The 22,277-nt window shown below is 51.5% G+C and overlaps 1 protein-coding gene across 4 annotated transcripts in view; it reads right to left on the bottom strand.

Moving 5' to 3' along the window:
• Positions 1-22,277, bottom strand: part of Cdh23 (cadherin related 23) — a 326,387-nt gene that overhangs the window by 124,488 nt on the left and 179,622 nt on the right. For all 4 annotated transcript variants that reach the window (XM_041655414.1, XM_041655412.1, XM_041655411.1 and 1 more), the window contains 2 exons: positions 3,493-3,557; positions 1,310-1,547 (listed from right to left, as the gene is read on the bottom strand). In XM_041655414.1, coding sequence (XP_041511348.1) covers positions 1,310-1,547; positions 3,493-3,557 — 303 coding nt within the window. The remainder of the gene's footprint in view (positions 1-1,309; positions 1,548-3,492; positions 3,558-22,277) is intronic.

Raw genomic sequence — 22,277 nt, 5'->3', positions numbered from 1 at the left:
AGTCCGTGGGTCTATGTGTACAGGGTCCTCTGGCTCTTGAGTGCAGCAGCATGCTGCACAGTCAGTTCCTATTAAATGCATGTTGCTTGTAAGTAAGAAGGGAAGCAAATATTCAGAAAGGGACCAGGGATCTTTCTTCCTTTGACTGTGGGGACCTCTTTCTAGAGTGTCTCTGACTCTAGAGAGCCTTCAGGGCTTTCCAGCATGCTAGCTGTACCTGGGGCCGAGTCAAAGGGAAGGGTGGGGACTTTGGGGAAATCATGGCAGGCTAGGCTCATATCTTTTGTGCACCCGTGCCCACTCTCCACCCTTGCCTTCATCACCGTTTGTTTCAGAAACAAGCTCCAAGGAGAGAGCCTGGGTCCTGTCACTTTGGCTCTGAGGATGGGGAAACAGTGAGGGGACATGAATTCTCTGGTTAGAGATCACTGCTGTGCGTTAGGGACTTGCTGTATGGGACTTAGGCAGACCAGAGCCTCATTTCAGGTGGGCCCTGCTCTCTCCCCACAGGCTGTTCCTTCCCTGCCCATCTCTCCCTTGCTTCTCCTTTTGTGGTTTCTGTGGCTACTTTATGTGTGTGTGTGTGTACACTCTCAAGTATGTGTGTGCACCTGTGTGCAGATACATGTGCACCTGTGTGAGTGTGTGTGGATGCCAGAGGTTGACATCACGTGTCTTTTTCACTGTTTTTTTTTTGCCTTATCTTTTGAGAGAGGGTCTCTCTCTCCCCCCACCACCTCCTCAATTTTTTAAGACAGAGTTTCTCTGTGTAACTATCCTAGCTGTCCTGGGGCTCACTCTGTAGACCAAACTGACCTCAAACTCACAGAGATCTGCCTGCCTCTGCCTCCTGAATGCTAGAATTAAAGGCGTGTGCCACCACCTCCCAGTGAGGGTCTCTCTCTCACTGAAACTGGACCTTGCCAACTGGCTAACATGGATCTTCCTGTCTCCCCTCCTCCGCACTGGAATCGCAGGTGTGAGTCAGTTTTGACAGGGACATTCAGGACTGAACTCAGGTCCTCATATTTGATGGCAGGCCCTTTCCTACTGAGCCATCTTACCACACTTATAGTGGTCTTGCAACGGGACTGACACCCCACCCTGTGGCCTCGAAAGGGGCATGGCGGGTGTCTTTAGGCTAGATGGCCTGACATCTGGGTTGAGGCAAACACGCTGAATGCGTCCCTTCTGGGTCTCTAGGGGCAGGAGGTGATGCTCAGAGGAGCTCCAGGCATGTAAATGGGAGTCTGGTACCACCTGTGAGAACTCAGAAGGAGCTAGCAAGCGCAGGGCTCCCAGGCCTTACCCTGAGCCGCACCAGCTGCGTGACAGAGGGCTCATTCTCCCTCAGGGCACCCACGTAGGCATCCTTCTGGAAGGTGGGCACATTGTCATTGACATCCAGCACATTTATCCGGACCCGGCCTGTGGTCTCCTCACCACCGCCATCCCGGGCGATGACAGTCAAGGTGAAGCGCTGGATAAGTTCGTAGTCCAGCCGAGCTATGAGCACGATGAGCCCCGTGTCCTTGTCCAGTGAGAATCTGTGTCAGGGAGGGAGGAGGGAGAGGATGCAGAGGAGGCCAGGATTAAAGCACGTTGTGGGTGAGCTCCAGTGGGGGCCAAGGACTAGGTGACAGGCCCCTCTCTGTGAGGGGGAGCTTTGCCCACTGGGTGAGTTTAGATAATAGAGAACTGGGGACACAAATTCTGCTGTCTGATAGTTGGAGAAGGGTGCTGGGTCCTCTTTTGGAGCTGATACTGTCATTTGCTGGAGGGATCAAGCCTTTGGGAAGAGGCTGGTAGGAGTGTTCTAGGGATCATGAGGGCCAGTGAGACCAACCCTCCAGCTATCGCCTTTAGGGGTGCCCGTTAGAAATCCACATGAGCTACCAAGACCGTGTGTATGCGCTGCCTGTCCAGCAGCTGCCAGCATTCACGCCTGGAAGGGTGCTTGGGAAACCCTGGGTCCAGAGATGGGAAGAGAGGAGAGAGTCAGGATGACCAGGAACCATGACCACTGGGCTCCTGAGAGAGATGCTGCCCTGTGCATCCAGCCACTGCTATACGTCTACATAGTGTTGGGGCCTCTGTCGCAGAGTGTCTGGCATTGCCAGTGACACCTTATAGGGTCCCAGTTTCTCCTTGATCATCCATAGACTGTCTGGGCTGTTAATGCTAGTTCACAGCCAGACTGCCTCACTTGGTTGGGCTTCCAAATACATGTGACTTCTCTCTCTCTCTCTCTCTCTCTCTCTCTCTCTCTCTCTCTCTCTGTGTGTGTGTGTGTGTGTGTGTGGTGTGGTGTGTATGGTGTGTATGTATAATAGTGTGTGTGCAAGTGTACTTGTTTACACATGTGTATGGAAGGGCTCCACTTTGTTTTTTTGTGACAGGGTCTCTCACTGACCCAGAGCTCAGGCTATCTGGTCTGTGAGCCCCACAGGGCATCCTCCTGTGTCTCCCTCCTCTGGGATTACAAGCATGTACCACCATACATACCTGGCTTTTTCACTTGGGTTCCAGGAGGATCGAACTCAGATCCCCATACTTGCATGGTAAGTACCTTCCTGACTGAGGTGTCACCCCAGCCCTAGGCTGCTCATTCTCAGCAGCGAACCTGCCCTGTGGCTTCAACTAGGACTTTGAACATGTTCAATTGGCAGGTCTCCCCGGCCTCTGATAAACTGATGGCAAGAGGCAGACCAGGTCTAGATGAAGGACTGCATTACCCCCATGTGCAGGGAAGCACAGAGACATGTGGTCCATCTTGGAGCTGCTGTATGCCAAGAGTCACCCTCCTGGTAGTGGCCATGTGGCCTGGCAGTAGAGGCCATGTATAGAGGCCTAGCCCTGTTGCCTACCAGCTATGTGAATTTTTGTAAGTCACCCAGCCTCCTGGAGCTGTGATTTCCTGTCCGATGGAACTGAGGAGAGTTCTGAGAACTGAACTCCCTATTAGTGACAAGGGACGATCTAGGACTAAGGCCAATGCATGGTGAGTGTTTGACAGAGAATCTGGTGCACAGTGGGGCCTCAAATGTCCTCTGTGGCCTCTGGTGGCAGGAGGAGCAGTGTTCAAACTTCTGGGCCTCATAGATGCCTGCTTCTCCACTCCCAAAGCTATTTCCAGAGAAACCCTGTACCAGAGAGCTTAGGGGCTTAGCAAGCTGGTTCCAGCTAGAACCAGACAAACAATCTCGCTTTAGAGCAGTGGTTCTCAACCCCTTTGGGGGTCAGATATCAGATATTTATGCTACGATTTATACCAATATCAAACTTACAGTTATGAAGTAGAAGCAAACATAATTTTATGGTTGGGGGGTCACCATAGCATGAGGAGCTGTATTGAAAGGTCGCAGTGTTAGGAAGGTTTAGAACCACTGTTCTAGGGTTCAGATTCTCAGAGCTCCCCTGGGCACAGGGCAGTTTGCTGGACTCTATGGCTCATCAGAAGCTTGCTGTCAAGAGGCCGGGGCAGGAACTCACCTGTCAGGGTCATCACTGAAGAAGTAGTTGACTTCCCCAAAGGTGCCCACATCATTGTCGGTTGCCTGCAGTGGTAAAAGGGGAGATGGTGAGTGGCAGGCTAGGAAAGAGCCCAGACACCCATGTCCCTTCCATGTGCCTCCTGTGGCCCAGGCAAATTGCCCAGAGCCTGTGCTGTTCAGCAAGGTGGTCCCTGGCCACAGGCGACTTGTCAAGGCACATGGGGGAGCACAGTCCTTCTAGAAGGCTTTGGTGGCTGGGGTCATTGGCTTCTGTTTCACCCTGGACACGGCTGCAATCTGAAGATGCCGTCCAGCTTCTCCTTTCCTTTCCCCTCCTCCTCTCTTCTGCCTTGCAGATTCAGCAGGTCCTCCCCATGGGTAGGCACTGTCCTCGACCTGAACTCTGGCCCCTTCCTAGGCAAATGCTTTGGAGCTGGTGAGCTGTGGCCTGCCCCCAGGTACCAGTTTGCTGGGCTGACCTTGGGGCTCACTTACACTGGCTTTATTCTCAGGCTTCTCTCCAAGATGGTATGTGAATAGAGACGGTAGCTAAAAATACGCTTTAATGCCCCTCCGCTCAATATTTTCTGAGGTTCTTTTTTAAAAGCTCCCAGATTCTATGAAATCTATTAAATTCTATGTTCTTTATAATAAACCTGAATTTTCATGAGAAGCTAATGTGTGCTTGGTATATCCAGCTCCGGAAGGCAGATAGATGAATAATATATTTCTATCCCAAATGAATGAAATGAAAAATATGTTTATACCCAGAGAATTAAGACCTTAGTTAACCAGAAAATGTGGCTATTCATAAAGATGCCATTTCTGAGGGCTCTGGGCTGCCTGTTTTCAGGGCACTGCCTCCTGCGCCCAGTTTCCACAGCAATGGTCCTAGAGTCTGTGTGCAGACAGCTGCTACCGCTCCCCCCATCCTCCACTGTGATCCCAGCCAGGTTCAGAGCCGGGTTAAGCTCCTCAGTGTATATGCTGTGCCGAGTTAATACAGAAGCAGACACTGACTCCCCAGGGCCTCCCCTGCCCAAGCCACTCCTCATGACAACTGGAGACTTAGTGCCGCCCCCACACAGAGATGTCATTCTTATACCAAACCCAAATGACAGATGGGGAAACAGAGGCACCACAAAAGTCCATCGTTTACCCAGGTATCACAGCTTGAAACAAAGCTCACTTTGTATCTCATGCCCCTGACTGCTGAGCGGAGTCCTCTAACCCCAGAGGAGCACTGTTCCAGAAGGAAAGGAGCCTGGGTGTTCCAGGGCAGAGGGGACCGCAGCGCTCCTGGTGATACCTTTGTTCTCCCCTTCCAGAGGTGGAGAAAGGAGGGGAAAACTTCATGCCCTCCATTCCTAAATCCCAGGGGCAATGCAGCATCCAGGGTATCACCAGATGCCAGCACCGTTTCTGTATCTGAGGAAAAACTGATACCACGTCATGGAGTCCTTTGGCGGGGGCAGGAGTGGGTAGAGGCACAAGATGGCCCCTGGGGAACCAAACATCATACTCCTCTGTTTGAGAAGAGGGTTGGTGATATGGCAGAGTGGGGCCTCCACCTGCTGGGGTCTGGCTGGCACAGTGCCTGGTACACAGAAAGGGCATGTGTTCCCTGGTGCCAAGAAGGGAATGGGCGCCATCTAGCAAGAAAAGGAATATGGGGCGGGAAACTTGAAGAGAGAGGGAAGGAGGAAGGAAAGATGGTCAATCATGTTTGTCAGCATGACTGGATCTGGGATCAAATAAAAAGACAAGCTGCTAGACACACAGGAGAGGGATTTTCTTGAGCGGGTTATTTGAAGTGCGAAGACACGTGATAGATGTGGGAGGTACTTCACACAAAAGGAACTGGAAGAGGAAGCTTCAACTTGGCCTGTTTGCCTTCATTCTTGAGGGGAAGTTCTTCTACTTTAACGCTGCTGCTATTGTTGCTGTTGTTGGTGGCTGTGGTTCCTTCACTGATATCAGAACCCAGTCTCTTCAGGCTTCCAAGTAGACTGAAAACCATCAGCTCTTCAGGAATCCTCTAGACTGTCAGGGCTAGGTGAGACTGCTGAGGCGCCCAGCCTTGTAGAATGAGCAGCCACTGGGTTCTCGGCTTCACCATGTACAACAGCTGCTGTTGAACTACCCAGACCTTGTCATGTAATCCAATCTAATAAATTGCCCATCAGTACATATTCATTCTATTGGTTCTGTTTCCCCTACTAATATGGAAGGATTTAAAAGGCACTTGAAGGGAGGGGAGTCATTCACAGAGAAGGGTAAAGTGACCCAGCAGACACACACACACACACACACACACACACCCCTGCTTTGAAAGAAGGTCTGTGCCCTTCATTGTTTTGGGGCTCCTAAAGACTTGCACATAAACTTCTGAGACAGGAAAAATCGCTGAGCTCCCGTAGCCCAGCATCTTCTCTCTGGAGTTTGGGTCTAGAACAGTTGAGGCCCAGGGGAATCTATTGGTGAGACTCTGGGGATCAGCTGAAATCATCTTAATGTAGACACTGGCCTCTTGCCCTAAGGCATACCCTCCCTTCCCTGTGTGTGCTGGACTCGGCATAGCTTCCAAAGAGCCTGGTTGGTCCCTGGGGTCCTCTCACAGCCTGCTCAGGCCACCAAGGCTGACAAGGGAACATTTGTGGGCCCTTTGGAGTCAGCATCTAATAATTGTGTGAAATATGTAGGCCAGGACCAAGGTATCAGCCGGCTTTTATTTCTCGACTATATGAAGCCAAGGTGAGGTCAAGAACTCTGTGCCTTACAAGGTGGGGAGGGGGAGGAGTTTCCAGCCTGTCTAGTTTATGCAGCCACCTCCAGTTCAGGCTGGGCCACAGACAATTCCAAGGTCGGCATAGGCTGTGCTGCCTATATATATAGGGTCAAGCTTAGGGTTCTTCTCTGGCCTGTCTTACCCGCTCCTGCTCTCCTTGAACCCAACCTTGGTTAATGCTTTAACCTGCAGCCCCTTTTAGCCTGGGTACCCCTGATGCAGGGTGAGGACAGACTGACAGATGTACTTGGTCCTGGGCCTACATATTTCACACAATTATTAGATGGTGACCCCAGAGGGCCCACAAATGTTCCCTTGTCAGCCTTGGTGGCCTGAGCAGGCTGTGAGAGGACCCCAGGGACCAACCAGGCTCTTTGGAAGCTATGCCGAGTCCAGCACACACAGGGAAGGGAGGGTATGCCTTAGGGCAAGAGGCCAGTGTCTACATTAAGATGATCTCAGCTGATCCCCAGAGTCTCATCAATAGATTCCCCTGGACCTCAACTGTTCTAGACCCAAACTCCAGAGAGAAGATGCTGGACTATGGGAGCTCAGCGGTTTTTCCTGTCTCAGCAGTTTATGTGCGAGTCTTTAGGGGCCCCAAAACAATGTCCTCAGGGCTGGACATCCAGCTCTCTACTGCCCATCTGCCACCCAGTACAGTCAGGCAGCTGCTGCCTGCCTCTACCCAGCCCAGCTCTGACTGCTTGAGCACCCAGTAAGTTACCCTCTTCCCCAGACTTGCCCACAGCAGCTCTCTGAAGTTTATGGCCAGAACAAGTGACAGACAGGCCATGGCTCACCTCAGGACGTGACCAAAGGCCTATAGATAGAAAATATAATCCTCTCCAGACACAAGCACCCTCTTTTCTGCCACATTCTAGAAACGAGTACACAGATGTCCTGCAGGAGACTCCTGGGGCCTCTGGGTCAGGTAGGTGACTTCGGGTATGATGGGAAGGTGGTATAGTTGGCCGCACAGGTGTCTCAGATTGACCTAGCTGCCCAGGCAACCCTGGTCTCCAGGTGAACACCTCAACAAGTCTCCAGTACCTATTTCTGGCACTTGTGTCAAGGCCACCATCCCATCTTGTCCTCCCTGGATGCTGGGTTGACACTCACATATGGACAGAGACATACTAGTACATTTTACCAGCCGTCAAGGTTCTTGAAGGGCTGTAGGGGCAAGACATAAATCCGATGGCCAAAATGACCGCTCTCCACAGGCACTAGAGAGATGGCTCAGCAGTTAAGAGCACTAGCAAGTGCTTCATGGAGCTTGCTGCTGAGCAATCAGCATGGTTTCACTGGCGACTGACTGCCCACTGCTTTGTATACTGACGGGGCAGAAGTCCAATATGCTAGCACTTTGACAAAATGTATGACTTCACTTCATGGTAAAAGACTTTGAGTTCCACGTAAGCAACAGAGGCTCTTCTAGAGGATCTGAGTTTAGATTCCAACACCCACATCAGGCAGCTCACAATGGCCTATAACCCCAGTTCCAGGGAGTCTGATGCCATCTTCTAATATCTGTAGGCACCTGTACACATATAATACACACACACACACACACACACACACACACACACACACACAAATAAATGATCTTTAAAAAAATAAGTGTCCTTTTATGATAAAAACAAAACAAAAAACCCTCAATGGCTCCTTGTTACTTGATGAGTTAATCCAGACCAATATCTTGATGTCTAGAACAGCCACAGCCCAGCTGGCCTTTGTTCCTGTAGCCACACCTTCCCTGATGCACCCTGAACTCTTCTCATTGTTCATGACTCTGCCCTTTCATTTAAAACTTTGTTCTACCCATCAGGACCCACCCCACATGCCCCTTCCCTTAGAGAACTCTGAACATTTGCTGGTCGTGGCCAAGAGTCCTTGGTCACATCTCTCTTGGAATGCATGGCACAGTCTGGGGACCTGAACATCATTCATGTGTCCCCACTTCCTTCCTGGTGAACAAGCTCAGATCGAGCTTGCTGATACATGTGGCATCACACATGGACTCAGACTTTGCCAACGGAGCGAAATCCCATTTCTAGCCAAAGCGTTAGCATGTTGGGCTTCTGCGCCACAAGCAGATGCTCCTGTGGCCAGTGAGGAGCCATATGGCTTGAGTAGGGGCAACCTGGGGTTCATGAAGCACCTCAGACTCTGGCTACTTCTAAAGACCAACTGGTCACAGCCTCTCTTGGGGGGGACCTCAGACAGAGCACAGTGGATATGAAGGGCAGATGGAGGATGGCTGGCTTATCTGGAGGCACCTATAGCAACTGCCCTTCCTCCCTCCCTCCTACCCTCACTACTCAGTAAATTCTTTCTAGCTTTTCCAAGGTACCAGATGCTGTACCAGGAACCAAAGTGTTAAGTCCTCTTTGAAAGGTGGCTTACGATAGGAATACGGAGTTAGATGGCTGAGAAAGAACTAGCTAGATAGTGGAACACAGGGTCTAGAGCCGTGAGGAGATATGGCAGAGAGCGAGCTCTAGGTGGGAAAGAAGCCTGGAGAGGCTGAACTGAGCGACAGAAGGGCCTGTGGTAAGGTGCCTGGTGTCTACAAGACAGCTATTGGCTGTGCGTAGCAGGGCACCCAGACCTGGAGACTCAGAACATCTTTGCCTTCCCACCAGGCTTTCCACAGACTAGAAGGAATTAAAGTGGGTCACTATCTGTCTCCACGGTCAGTACCTGCTTCCAGGGCAAAGCAACTGTCGCTATGGCCAGTTCATGTCTCCTTGACCAGCATCTACCCCCACGGTCAGCACCTCGCGGCCAGCACCTGCCATGGGTTTAGCACCTGTCCTGGGCTTAGCACCTGCTCTGTGGTCAGCACCTGTCCCACATGCCTTCCCTAGGGGGGCAGAGTCGTGGCTGGGGTGCCTAGATGCCTGGTCTAGGAGGCATCTCCTCAACCTTGTCCTGCACAGCTTTTCTGGCAGAGCGCATTAGGCATTTGAGCTGCATGATTGTGCCCACGGTGCTTATTTTCCTGATGGACAATGCCAGCACAAGTGTAATTTTCTGCTGTGGACGAAAAGGAAAAAAAAATAAATACACATGGGGAGAAAATTCCAAAGGTTAAGACAAGGTGAGTGGGGGAGTCTGGAGGGGCGGGGGATGGTCCCCAGATTGGTCAGAAATGCCGGTCTCTATTCAGTACTTCAATGGGAGGGGCGGTACACCTTGTGGTTTTTTTTTTTTTTTCGTGAGCATTTCACTAAAGGCCACAAATTTTACAAGTATTTTCCATGCTTTTATCCCATCTTCCCAATAGCTCTGTGGGACCCCCCCCCATTCTATAGAGAAAGGGGGGCCCAGGGCTCTGTGAGGTCAACTAACTTATCCAAGGTCACACCACCATGGTGCAGGAATATGAACCAGATAGCTGAAGCCTGAGTTTCTAACCATGTGCCTTCCTGGTTCTCCTGAAAATAAGAGGGTGGGGGTTTGGGTGCTCCGGGTCTAAAGGAGCCAGGGGGTCCCTACAGGCAGGGCTCTCCTCCCGTCTCAGCAGCTCTGTCCCTGCTCCGGTGTCCTTTCAGCTTTGACTGAGAGGAGCTAGCTAAGCTAGCATGGGTTCGGCTCTTCCAAGATTCATCCCCTCAGGTAGGGCCTTCTACTGCCTCCCAAAGAAGGTTCCCAGCTCTGTCCAAGTCTGAGCTTTGTCTGTATGGGTGTCTTTGGCCCACTTGAAGGGAAGGTTGGTGTGGTGTAGTCTCTATCCTGACATTTCTGTTGAGGGTTAGAGCACCCTAGTGAAAACAGGTAACCTCTGACCTACCTAATTCTCCCTATTCAGGCCTCCCTGTGTCTGTGGGTCCAGCACTCCTATCAGGCCCAGCATTCTAGAGGGATTCCCAGGTCCTCGAGCTCCCTGAAAATGCCCTCTTACCCACCTAGTCTTCGTGATGAACCTTTTTCACCCCCTTCCTCTAGGCTGCTCTGAGGCAAATGTCCTAGCCCAGGATACCTGTCCTGCCACTGTCTCCTCACACAGCCCTACACAGTGTTCCTATACCTCCCTGTGGGCCCTTAACTTGGCCTTGTTCATGTTTATCTGCTATTTCTGAGCCTTAAACCCCACTGACTCCCACTGCTCACATCGCTCTAGATGGGCTTTCTCTGGGCCTCCTTCCAAACACAGCCCCACTCTTCCTAGATGCTGGACTTGGCTATCTGACTCTTTTCCTGTTGGGACAGACCTCTCATCTGTAGCCAAGTAAACTAACTCCCCAAACCCTTTAGGGAGACTAAAAGCTGTCCCTCACTATACCCTTTCCCTTTCTGCATCTCCCCAAGTCTTTATATGCACCTACACCCTCTTTCTCTTTCCTTCTCCCCCACCCTGAGTCCCGAATAGACCTACTTCCCAGTAACCTGACTTTCCCTTATATACACTTCCAGAAATTTCCTTTTCTGTCTGGTGCAGGCAGGCAGAGCTCCCAGGTTGCTAACACTGAAACACACAGATCATCCATACCCTCCTCTTCAGCCTCAAGTGCTCCCCGCCAGCCCCTATGGTCCTCTCCCCACCTCTCCCAGCCACCTGGACATCTCTCCCAGCAGGCCTGTAGGCACATGCGCAGTGGCTCCTCACGCAACACCTGCACTCTGGTCACGCATGCACATCCGGACTCCCTGCACGTGTGTGCCGGGCCTTCCGCTCTGAAGCACGGCAGGCCCAGCTGCCGAGCTACCTCACAGGCAGCACCGGATCCTGGCAACTTAAGCAGGCGTCGAGGGCAGTTCTGCTCCCGTGCACAGAGCTGCAGAGAAGGGCACCAGGCACAATTTGTTCAGGAAACAATAGCAATGTGTGACATGTCATAAGGATTGATGGGGCAGAAATTTACATGGCAGAATGCATTTTTAAACAGCTCCACCGAGCCCCGGTGCTGCGCCGTCATCCTTTTCACATTCATCATCAACCAGGCCCTTGCAGCAGCCCCTCCAACCAAGTGCGAGTGGAGGGGCTCTGCCGAGAAATTGGGAGTGGGGGCTAGAGAGGCTGGCATCGGTGGGAGGAAGCTCCACCGATGGGCCCTGAGAGCATAGAGCTTTCAATGTGCTCATCTCCCTCCCACCAGGGCTGCAGATAACCATTCTAGGTGGGAAGTTATAGCCCGGGACATCTAGGCTCTTCGTGCTTCCAGAGTAATGTAAATACATTGGGAAATTTCTATCTCCACTCAACTGAAGTGGGATTGAAGATGAGGCCACAGTGGCCATGTGGTGAGCAGGGGTCAAGGATGGCAGGATGTTGATACTCTGAGTGCCTCCCGGGGATGGGGGTGGCCATAATCATTGGAGAAGAGCTACTGACTGTGGCTCTGGGGAGTGTTAGGACTCGGAGGAATCAGATGATGGGTGGTCCAGGGAGCAGTGGAACCAGGGGCTGACCACAGGTTACAGGGGGAAAAAATAGCAGGCAGGCTGTGGGCGAAGAGGAACGAGACATACTCAAGGGAGTCTCTGGTGCTTGGCCTGGGCTGAGTCTGTAGGAAGTCTGGAACAGGGCATGCTGCTGAGGAGGAGGGGTGAGCCAGCAGAAGGAGGAGGGGAGAGGAGGGAGCATGGAGACATCATAGGAAGATAAGAAAAGGGAGGTGAGAAGGAGAAGCCCCCATCATAACATCCACTCTGAGCCCAGGTTTCCTTATCTGTGAACTAGGGACAAGAGCAGTGGGGCTGCTATCGTGGGGCTGCGGTGGATCAATGAAGGCAATTGATGGAGGGTATTTTCTGCTGTATCTGGCACACAGGGACCACTTTCTAAGTAAAGTGGACATTGATGTTTGTTTGTTTGTTTGCTCTGTCTTATTTTACACTCTGTCTTAAGTAATCCAGGCTGGCCCCAAACTTGCTATGCAGCCAAGAATGACCTTGAACTTCTGATCCTCCCGCCTCAACTCCTTGAGAGTTGGGCTTACAGGCATGTACAGCCACATCTGGCGTATGTAGTGCTGGGGACTGAACCGAGGACTTTGCATACACCAGGCAGCCAAGCTTCATCCCTACCACTCCCCACCCCAGGTCTCAGCATACTTTCTGTATCCTCTGCACAGATGCTCCCGGTGAACATCCTCAGCCCAACCTCCCGGATACCTGGGCTGCACAACAGAAGCTGGGTCAAGGTGAAGGAGACACGGTGCCCACCCTGCTGGATTATCAAGATGTTGGTCCTGCAGGCTAGAAGGGAGGCTAGCAGGATGCTCTCGAGGCACTGGGCTGACTTGTCTATTGTAGATGTGGTGTTGTTCTTGGGTAGCGGTGCTCATTGCTTTATTTCCCTTTATTTTAAAATCCGGAAATAAAAATTGATGGGGAGCAAATTGCTCTGGCCAGCAGCTCTGAACTTAAAGGAGTTGCCGTGGGGGAAGCAATTATGCTGTGTCAAAGGCTGTCAGGGGGACAGGAGCACAGTATGCCTGCTGCCTGGCAATCCCCAGGGACTCTTGTTTGTGGCTGGGGAGTGGGGGCAGCGGCTCAAAGGCAGAGGAATAACCAAGTATGTGGGCCTGGTGCTGTATGGAACACTTGTCTTTAACAACTTGACATCACCCCCTATAAGGTAAGGGGTCCCAGATGAAAACCTCTGCTGGTGGCGGCTGCACTCCATCCCAATCAGTCCTTAAGGGTCCCAGTGCTGCTCTGAGTAATGCAGACATGTTGACACTCAGGCTCAGCCAACATGGTTCTCACCTTATAGATGAGGCAAGTCAGGCTCAGAAAGATTAAGCAAGGCACTGAAGTCACACAGTGCTGCTGAGATTCTGCTATGGGGCGGACACCAAAGGTTTGCATAAGGAATTTCATCATTTTTGCACTTTTTTGTTTTTAAGAAAGAAAAATAGGTTTGTCGAGTACATTACAAGAGGCAGCAGGCTGGACAATAACAAAGACACGGCCTGCAGCGTCATTTTATTTCTGTATTGTGTGCATATGTGTGCAAGTATGTGCATGTGTGTGCACATGTGTGGAGGATGGAGGGCCACCTTGAGTGTTGTCACTCAGGAGCGTTTCCCACCCTTGAGACAAGGTTTCTCACGAGGACTTGCCAGATCGGCGAGGCTGGCTGGCTGCCTAGAGAGACACAAGAATCTTCCCTACCTCCCCTGCAGCAGCACTAGGGTCACGTGGCTTTTTCTGTGGGGGTACTAGGGATCCCAGCCCAGGCCCTCACATTTTCAAGGCATTTCCCCAACCCATCTACTTCTAAAAACACTCTCAGCGATTATAGTTTTAGACAGTAGATGGTGGACTGTTTATGTGTTAGGCACACTCAAGTGAGCCTGTTTCTCATTTTCTCCCCATTATCACATCTGTGTTTCAGGTGAGTGACTGAGGCCCGGAGAGACACGTTACGGTCAGTGGACTGCAGTGGCAGAGCCAGAATTTGAACTTGGACTATCAGAGGTCTCATCTCACTCAGAAGAGTCACTCCCTGTCCCGTGCCTCAGTTTCCCTCACTGTGTCAGGAAGGGGCTCTTTCTAGTCCTGTCTGGGGTGTCTATTGCTCTGGTCTTGCTGGTCTAGCGGCTCAGCCTTCCCAGCCACAGTTCAACATGAACCTGCCTGATCACCAGAGCCGTAGCTACACAGGACAAGAGAAGACACTGGAAAGAACTAGGGGCAGTCTAGACTCTTTCCATGCAACTGGGGGTATAGTCCTCACACAGGCAAGAGAACAGACCCACCATGGCTGGAGGTTAGGAGTCCAAGGACAGCATGGGCAAAGAGGGGTGGGGTGAGATCCTGCGGGAATGAGTGGTCCTTGAAGGGTGGGGAAGGCATTTCAGGGAGGCTGAGGTAAGCCTAGCTGAAGAGGCCATGGTCCTGGAATAGATAGTGCAAGATGGGGTTGGGGTGAGATGGATGGAGAGGGTGGGGGGTGGGGCATGGGGAGAAGCTATGAAAAGCCTGCTTTGGAAGATCTACTAGATCCCGTGGCCAGCCCCAATGTCCTTGGTATAACGTATTATCCAATTGTCCATTTTGCTATCTGTAAGTCACGATTGAGGAGGATGATATATGTCAACGGGTTGCCCCTCAAGACATGTCCATGTCCTTACCGCAGGGGCACGTGACCTCGGAAAAATGACTTTGGCAGGTGTAACTAAGTTAAGGATGATGTCATAGTGGGTTTTAAATCCAATGACAAGTGTCCTTGTGAGATACACTCGGAAGAGCAAGAAGGACCGATGCAGATAGAGGTGGAGGTTAGGGTTGCCTGGGTTCTAGAGATTAGAAGAGACCCCACACAGGAAGCCTCTGGAAGGATTGCCCTGCTACCCATATACTTTGACGGGAGCTAAGGAGGAAGGCTGGCTAGTTCCTGAGACCTGCCTGCTGAAGGCCACAGGTAAGACTGCACTTGGTGGCAGAGCTGGGCTCCAGAGCCACCCAGGTGGAACCAGTGGTCAGACAAGCCTCCCAGGGACCCAGCATCAGACACAAACTCCTTGAGACAAGGCCCAATGCCCAGCATGACTTAGAACTTCTCAGTGAGCCTCCATGACCACAGGCAGAGGGCAACAGCCCTGCACAGGGTCAATCCCAGGACACCCTCGTCTCCATCACATCACTGGTGACATCAGTACCACAGTTTCCAGGAATCTGCCCTTATGCTGAGTGGCAGGGTCAAGGGTATAGAGTCCAAGAACTGCACTGATGGACACTTCCCAGAGGAGGTCCCTGAGGCACCACATCCCATTCCATGTGTCCATAAGGCATCTTCTAAGTGTCCAATGGCATCAGAAGCCACAGAGCCACTAAACATGGCTCTGAGCTCACTTCTGAACCCCCGGTACTACTTTATCCTAGGACCTGTCTGTCTCTTTGCCTCTCTGTCTGTGGGCTTTTGTTTAGAGAATGCTAGGATGACAGGAAGTCACCTCTTCAGAAGACGCCCTCACTTTCTGTGGCTCAGCTCTCCTGGTCCCTGAGCTGGGATAGAGCGTGGCTTCCATGCCCTAATTTCCCAGAATGATTGTGCTCTTGTTCCTGGGGCACTTGTAGGTACCGGGAGCCACTTCTCTGGGTCTTCTGACAAGCAAGTCGCCTGCCCTCCAGGTTTGTTTCCAGTGTGGCTTCTGGGGGGAGGTTGACCTAGGATAGAGCCCTCGGGGGGATGGAGGCATGGCAGCACGCTCACTGCTTTCATAGGTCCCACAGCTATAATGTGCCTCAGGGTTCTACAACCAGCAACCAGAAAGAGCAAGAGCTGAGCCCTGATCTTGTCTGGCTTTCACATACACGTGGAGAAGAAGAAGAAAAGGGAGAAGGAAGAGGAGGAAGAAGAATCGAGAAAGCCCCTTTCAGTCCCTCTGTAGGACCTTCCTTTATGCACTTAGGTTTGAAGAAGATGCGACCGAGTGACTTCTTTTCTTTTTTCTTTCTTTTCAATCACATCTGATCACCAAGCAAAGCAAACGAAACGCAGAAAGCCACTTTCCTGGGGACACGGAGGGGGACTGGCTGGGGAGGGCGAGGCTTCTGCAATCAGAAGGACTTGGGCCTCTCTACGGCTGTTATCAAGCTGGGATTATGTGGTAGAGGAGAGGTGTGGGGACAGACACACATCTGAAGCTGAGTTAAGAGGGACTGCATGTATCCAGGAGATGGGATAGAAGAGAAAAGACAGTCCAATCAACCCCCTGGAGTAGCCTCCCCAGAGCTACAGCTTGCTCACCAGGGTCTCCTCCCTGAATCATCCACAGCCCTGCCCCCACCTCTACGGGGCCATACAGGTGACTGGCAGCTTTTAGACTAGTCGGAAGGTGCAGAAGGGTACCTGGATGGTGGGGGACGGGGACTGCCCTCTCTCCAAGGTGATTTGCCGCATAGGTGATGTGCCCCTGTGCCTGCTGTCATTGGCGGGTGCTGATTGGGCCAACACATGTTGTCGCTAATGAACATATCGATTGTACATTCTCTCGTTCGCTCGCTAAATGGCAAGCCTCACATCTGACGGATTAAATACCCACCCGATTGCCTGCCTGACATCTCCATCACTCCACCCGCCAGGCCCTAATGAATTTCACAGTCCCACATGACGCAAGAAATTAAGGTCAAGGTTCATGGCTGGGATTGTATATCTCCCCTGAGATATCTGAGCTTGGCAGGGTCTGTAGCCCCAGTCCTTAACTCTCCTGGGCTTTTAACCCAGGTTACACGGGGGGGTGGGGGTGGAGGGGGGTGGGAGATGATGTCTCGTTGTGCCTGTTAGGGATCAAGAATTAGTCCTGTCCTAGGCTCAGAACCTTTGAGCTTCCCCACTACCAATCCCCTTTCCCAGTCAGCTCCCAGAAGGGCCTATGAGCTTAGAGAAGGACACTGTTTTAACCCTGGCCTCAGAGACAGAGGGCTCAGTGAATTCTCATTTTGCAGATACCGAGAGAAGGAGACTGAGGCTTCCAGAGCAAAATGTCCCTGATCATTCAACCATCGAAGGCCCCGATCTTCCTATTCTAGGTTTTAAGGACTTATTGCACACAGTGGGAGCCCATGGGGGACTTCTGGCCAGTCTGGGTTCTCTGCTGGTAGGAAGGAAGGTGACTGAGAGGTAAAGGCACCGACTCTGAGTTCTGCCGGGAAGCCGGGAAACAGAGATCCACTTTGGGTCTGTTCTACAAGGTGACAGTCATCTCATGGTCCCATGAGAGGGGTGTGTGTATACATGTTCATGTGTACATGTATGCATATGGAGGCCAGAGATCAACCTCAGCTGTCATTCTTGGAGGGGGGGACTCAAAAACCTTGTTTATTGAGACAGTCTTTCACTGGCCTGGGATTGTGAAGTAGGCTAGACTGGCTGGCCAGTGTGGTTCAGATCTGCCAATCTCTGCTTCCCCACAGCCCTCAGCTGACCCTAGGCTAGGTTTATAACCATGGGCCACTACACGTGGCTTGTTTACCCCTCCCCCACAGTTCTGGGGTCCTTATACTCCCAGAGGAAGCATAATTGAGCCATTTCCCCAGCCTAGCCCTAGGTTTTGCCAGGTTCACAGGGAGGGTCCAGGCACCTCCAAGAGTCTGTGAGGCTCATTTAAGGGAAGGGTATCCATACCCTAGAAACATAAGCTCAGACTGCCAGCCACAGCGGGGTGGCCATCTGGCACTAGCTTCTCCCTCTATAAAACAAGGAGTCTCATAGGCTGTCACAGGTGGGGACATGACAGGTTGATGTACACAAAAGATATATCACATGACACAGGCGACTTCATGTTTAAGCCAAGTTCCTCCTCTGTTCCAGGCACTGTGTTGAGCTCCCAGCTCACATTACATCATTGTATTCTTACAGCAAATCTATAAGAAAGAAGCATCACTGGGCAGTGGTGGCACATATCTTTAATCCCAGTGCTTGGGAGGCAGAGGTAGGCGGATCTCTGAGTTTGAGGCCAGCCTGGTTCCTAATGTGTTTCAGGACATACAGTGAAGCCCTGTCTTGAGAAACCAAAGGGAAAAAAAAAGGGCGTTGAAAGTATTCTTCCCCCTCACTCTCCAGGAAAGGAAATTGAAGTGCAGAGGTGATTTGACAGAGACTAGACATCCAAGCCCTCCCCACCTGCTTATCAAATTAATAGAAATCCCCCCCCCCTCTCTCCCCCCCCTCTCTTTTTAAGATGGTACAATACTAACAGGAAAGACAATGTTCCAGGCCTCTTATGCAGGTAAATACTGCCACCTGACGCAGTTTGGGACAATAAAACGAAAACAGAAGTTTTCAATGTATTTCTAGGAATTCTGAACAGAGAAGGCGAGTGGGGCTCAAGAGATGGCTCAGCAGAGGACCAGTCTCAGTGCTCATGTCTGGTGGCACAAAATTGCCAGTATACGTCTCCAAAGAGTCTGACACCCTCTTCTGGTCTCCACAGGCATCAACCCCTACACAGGTGCATTGTGGGGGAGGAGAAGTGCTTTCTTCACTTTCTTCTATAAAATATAGTTGTGATAGCTGGGGTCCTAGCAAGTATTTTGGATGGTGTGGTAGTTGGGGTTCTAGCAAGAATTTTGGATTATGAAGGTGAGGGTTGCATACCACACATGATGCAGAGGAGTACTTAAGGGAGCCACCTGAGGCTCTGCCCCTTTTATATGGGAGATGAACACACCAGTCTGGTATAAACAATTGTTGGGGCTTCCTGCTGGCGGCTAAACTAGTCTTTTTTGGTAAAAAGCCAATGCCATTCCAAGTCACAGCTCCGAAGTAGCAGGCTTAGGATAAAGTTGGTGTCCGAAGACTGGATGGAAATCTGTCACCAACACCGCCATCAGATGGCAGAGCAGGGGCGGTGCATTTGGGTCAATCCCCAGTGGCTGTTCATGAAGTCAGTCTAGTGGAGGCGTGCCCAGCTGGTGGCCCACAGGTTGCACATGGCCTGGGGTATCTACGAATGTGGTTCTTTAAAATGTGATGAGAGTGTGTGTGTGCGTGTGTGTGTGTGTGTGTGTGTGTGTGTGTGACTTTTCTCTCTGCAATTTGATTGTGTGTTTTTTAGGCATGAATTTTATAGATAAAATGTCATGTCACAATCTCATGTAACATAAATACATGCATGCTTCTGCAACTTGTGGGCTGAAAATTGGACACTCCTAGATTTAATGCCTGCCCCCCCCCCAATTCTTCCTCATTCAAATGAGCCCAGAGAAGCGAAAAGGGTAGACACTAGATTCTAGTGGGTCTCAAGTACATTTTTTCCCCCCCAAAAAAAACTATGTGTAGTAGCATAAAATAGAAAAGGCTATTAGAACATGTAGTCACATCCTAGGGTCATGAGGGTAAACAAGATCATGTGGCATATGATTTAAGCCCAGCCGTTGGAGGCAGAGCTCAGACAGCAGACTGAATTCAAGTCTGTTTGGTCCACATAGTGAGTTACAGGCCAACCAGGGCTATATAGGGAGATTTATCTCAAAAATAATTAAATAAATAAACATATAAATAAAAATAATAAAAAATAAAATAAAACAAAGCAATAAAGTTTTAAAATCACAAGGTAAGCCAGCATCTATAGGACTGTGAGCCACCCTAGAGATGAGTTGGCAGGATGCATGTCTCCTACCCCTCCCACAGCTGCCCTGAGCCCACAGACCCAGGTCCACTTCTCACATCTGTACGCCCCTCTCCTGCACTTTATCTACCCCAGACATCCTTCTAGCTGCTGTATAGACAGACTCAGCTGGGGCCCTGGTGGCTCTCCTTGCCCAGTACTCTAGTCACCCCAGCCCAGGCTGGGGACCTTCCGCAGTACCTAGCCCAGGCGGCCTTGGCACCAGCCTTTGGTCTGCAGTATTTATGAACTCACTCCAGCCCTGGCCACTTTTACATCAATTCTCTCTCCTGTTGCCCAGGGGGGTCCATTTTCCTTGCTCCAGTGTCCTTAGCGCAATTGCCTGAGCAGGAGCAATCAGTGGTCAGCTTATGGAAGGGTGACTTTTGAGCCGAAGCTCTAGGTGTGGGAGGAGACTGTCTGGGGGCAGGTGATCACAAGTCGGCATGCGAGGCTTAGAGAGCATACAGCCTAGTCCTTCCATTTTCCAGAAGAGGACACCAAGGTCCCTGGTGAGGGACTGCTCCCGGTCATCCGTGGGTAGGCCTACTTTTGCAGGACTTGGGCAACTACACTCACTGGCCCTGGTTAGGAAGGAGAGGAGTAGGTCTGTGTTTGCAGGAGAAGAGGAAGGGAGAAGGGAGGCCAGAGAAGTTTCTGGCTCCTGGGCTGAGTTGGGGTATTAAGGGGTGGGGCCATAAAACTGGAGCTACATTCTTGGCTTGGCTTCTCTGGAGCTGGCTGCCCTAATGGGCCACCTGCTTCCCTGGACCTGTGTCTTCTGCATAATAGTTACAGAAGAGATGAGGTGCCCGAGAGTCACTGAACTCCGGGGATTCAATCACTGGACCAGAGATGCTACTGGGTATCTTTCAGCTTTAACATCAGGGCAGAGGTCAATGGCCATCAGCACATCCCCAAACTGAGACTGGTGGGTTCTGGGGACACCCGTGACAGAAGCTGTGCAGCCCTGCAGAGCCCGACAGTTATAGGTCTCTTTTACTTGGTAAAAATCAATGCGCTGAGAAGCTGCTGATTCTCTGAAAACCATCAGAGCTTACACAAGCCAGGATGGTGCACTTCAAGGGCAGAGGTGTGTGTGGGAGGGGTGGGGGGGCTGCCTTAATACCCCAACTCAGCCCAGGAGCCAGAAACTTCTCTGGCCTCCCTTCTCCCTTCCTCTTCTCCTGCAAACACAGCCCTACTCCATCCAGAACTCTCCAGAGCACCTGTCCTACCTTGCACTCCATCCTATTTTAGTTTTAGGGTAGATATTTAGATTAAGGAGACAAACACAGGCCAGAAGCACTGAGGCCTGACAGCCAGAGGAACTCCAACCTGTCAATCACTGTCAGCAGCTCAACTTCCTCGGCTCAGCTCCCCCCACCACACTTATTCTAACAGGAAGACTAGACATGAACCCAGAGCCCACCGAGGGTCCTGAGAGGCGGCCTTAGGCATCCCCCAAATGGAGGGACATTGTGTCGACAAAGGCTTCCAGGCCAGCTTGGGAGCAGGGGCCGGTGACTTGCTATTTCCTATTTTTCTCCTTCCCTCCTCCTCTCTCTCCCTCTCCCCCTCCCCAGGCTGCAGATAAAGAATTCAATTTTCTTTTAAACGGTGGGGAAATTGGAAGAGATTTTGTTCTGTTTAAGCACAGCTGGAGTCTCAGGTCTCTAGGGCTTTGAGAACAAGGAGGTCAATTAAGATGCCAGTGGTAAGGGGTGGCAGGAGGTGGGGGAGGGGGAGGATGAATCCAGGATGGGCCTGTGGGAAGGCCCACCGAAGGAAGCGGGGAGATTCTAGGCTAACATAGCAGGGCTATCTTCCCAAAGTTGACCCCCCCCCCCGCCCGTCTTCTGGGAGATTCGGTAAACTGTCCAGATGGGGCCTACCCATTGGGTTAAGTAAGCATCTCCCCAGCTAATAATTCATGTTGTGATTTCTACTGGCAGCTTTATGCAATGGTAGAATCAAGTCAAACCAGAGTTAACAGAAACAGGGAGAGGAGCTGTCTTCAAAAGCCGGGGACAGCTGGTGGACACCTTGGACGGACACTAGGGCCTCTCTAGGATCACTTGCTCATGGAGGCCCTGGACTGTGACCCTGAGGAGACCCCCTCATACTGCTAAGGTAGGAACTCTGGTCTGCCATCGCACAGAGGAGGAATTCCAGAACCAAGGCAGTCAGAAGTCTGCCCTAGGAGCCTGCTGGGAGAAGGTAAGTAAGACTACCACCCTGTCTGTGGGCACCATGGGACACTTTCTCCAGGTGAGCCCTTTGAAGGTTCCTGCCAGCTGAAGGAGGGGGACTGTGAGGTGAGTAAGACTGGCTGGCCTGGAGAGGATGGTGGAACCCAGACCCCAGGAGAGCTGGGGGAGGGGGACTATGTAGAGAGAAGGCCCTTACCTCTGATCCCCCTCCCCATCCAGGCTGCAGAATGGGTACCCTCACCTCTCATTCTGCTCTCCAGTAGCTGGTACCCCACCTTCTGCCCTGCCTCCTGACACCTCTGTCCCCTACCTTGGTTTCTGTCCTTCACCTTGCCTCTCTGAAGCCCTGCCTAACCTGGGAGGCAGCCTCAGAAGATGCCCAGGTCACCCTGTCCTTAGGCTGAACAGGAAGCCAAGTCCTAGAGAGGGGACAAGGGCAGCCTAGGATCACATAGAATGTCAATGTCTGACTTATGGGGTATCCAACATGGATAAGAATTCAAACTTTCAAACTAAAAAAGAAAAAAAAAAGCCATTGGCTCATTAACTGACTGAGTGATCTAGGTACACTATTTACCTTTACCTTTTCTGTGCCTCAGTTTCCCCATGGGGCCTTTGATCACCCTCTGTCCTGCCACGTGCCTCCAGCAAGTTACCCTAGATCCCCCAGACACTCACACAGGACTCAAACCCACTGTGTGCCGTGGCCCCA

Source organism: Microtus oregoni, unplaced genomic scaffold, assembly GCF_018167655.1.
Source record: "Microtus oregoni isolate MIOR12 unplaced genomic scaffold, Mior012 000007F_ref0000211, whole genome shotgun sequence".
Taxonomy (NCBI): domain Eukaryota; kingdom Metazoa; phylum Chordata; class Mammalia; order Rodentia; family Cricetidae; genus Microtus; species Microtus oregoni.
The sequence above is the reverse complement of the archived record's forward strand: the minus strand, read 5'-3'. Positions and strand labels throughout refer to the sequence as shown.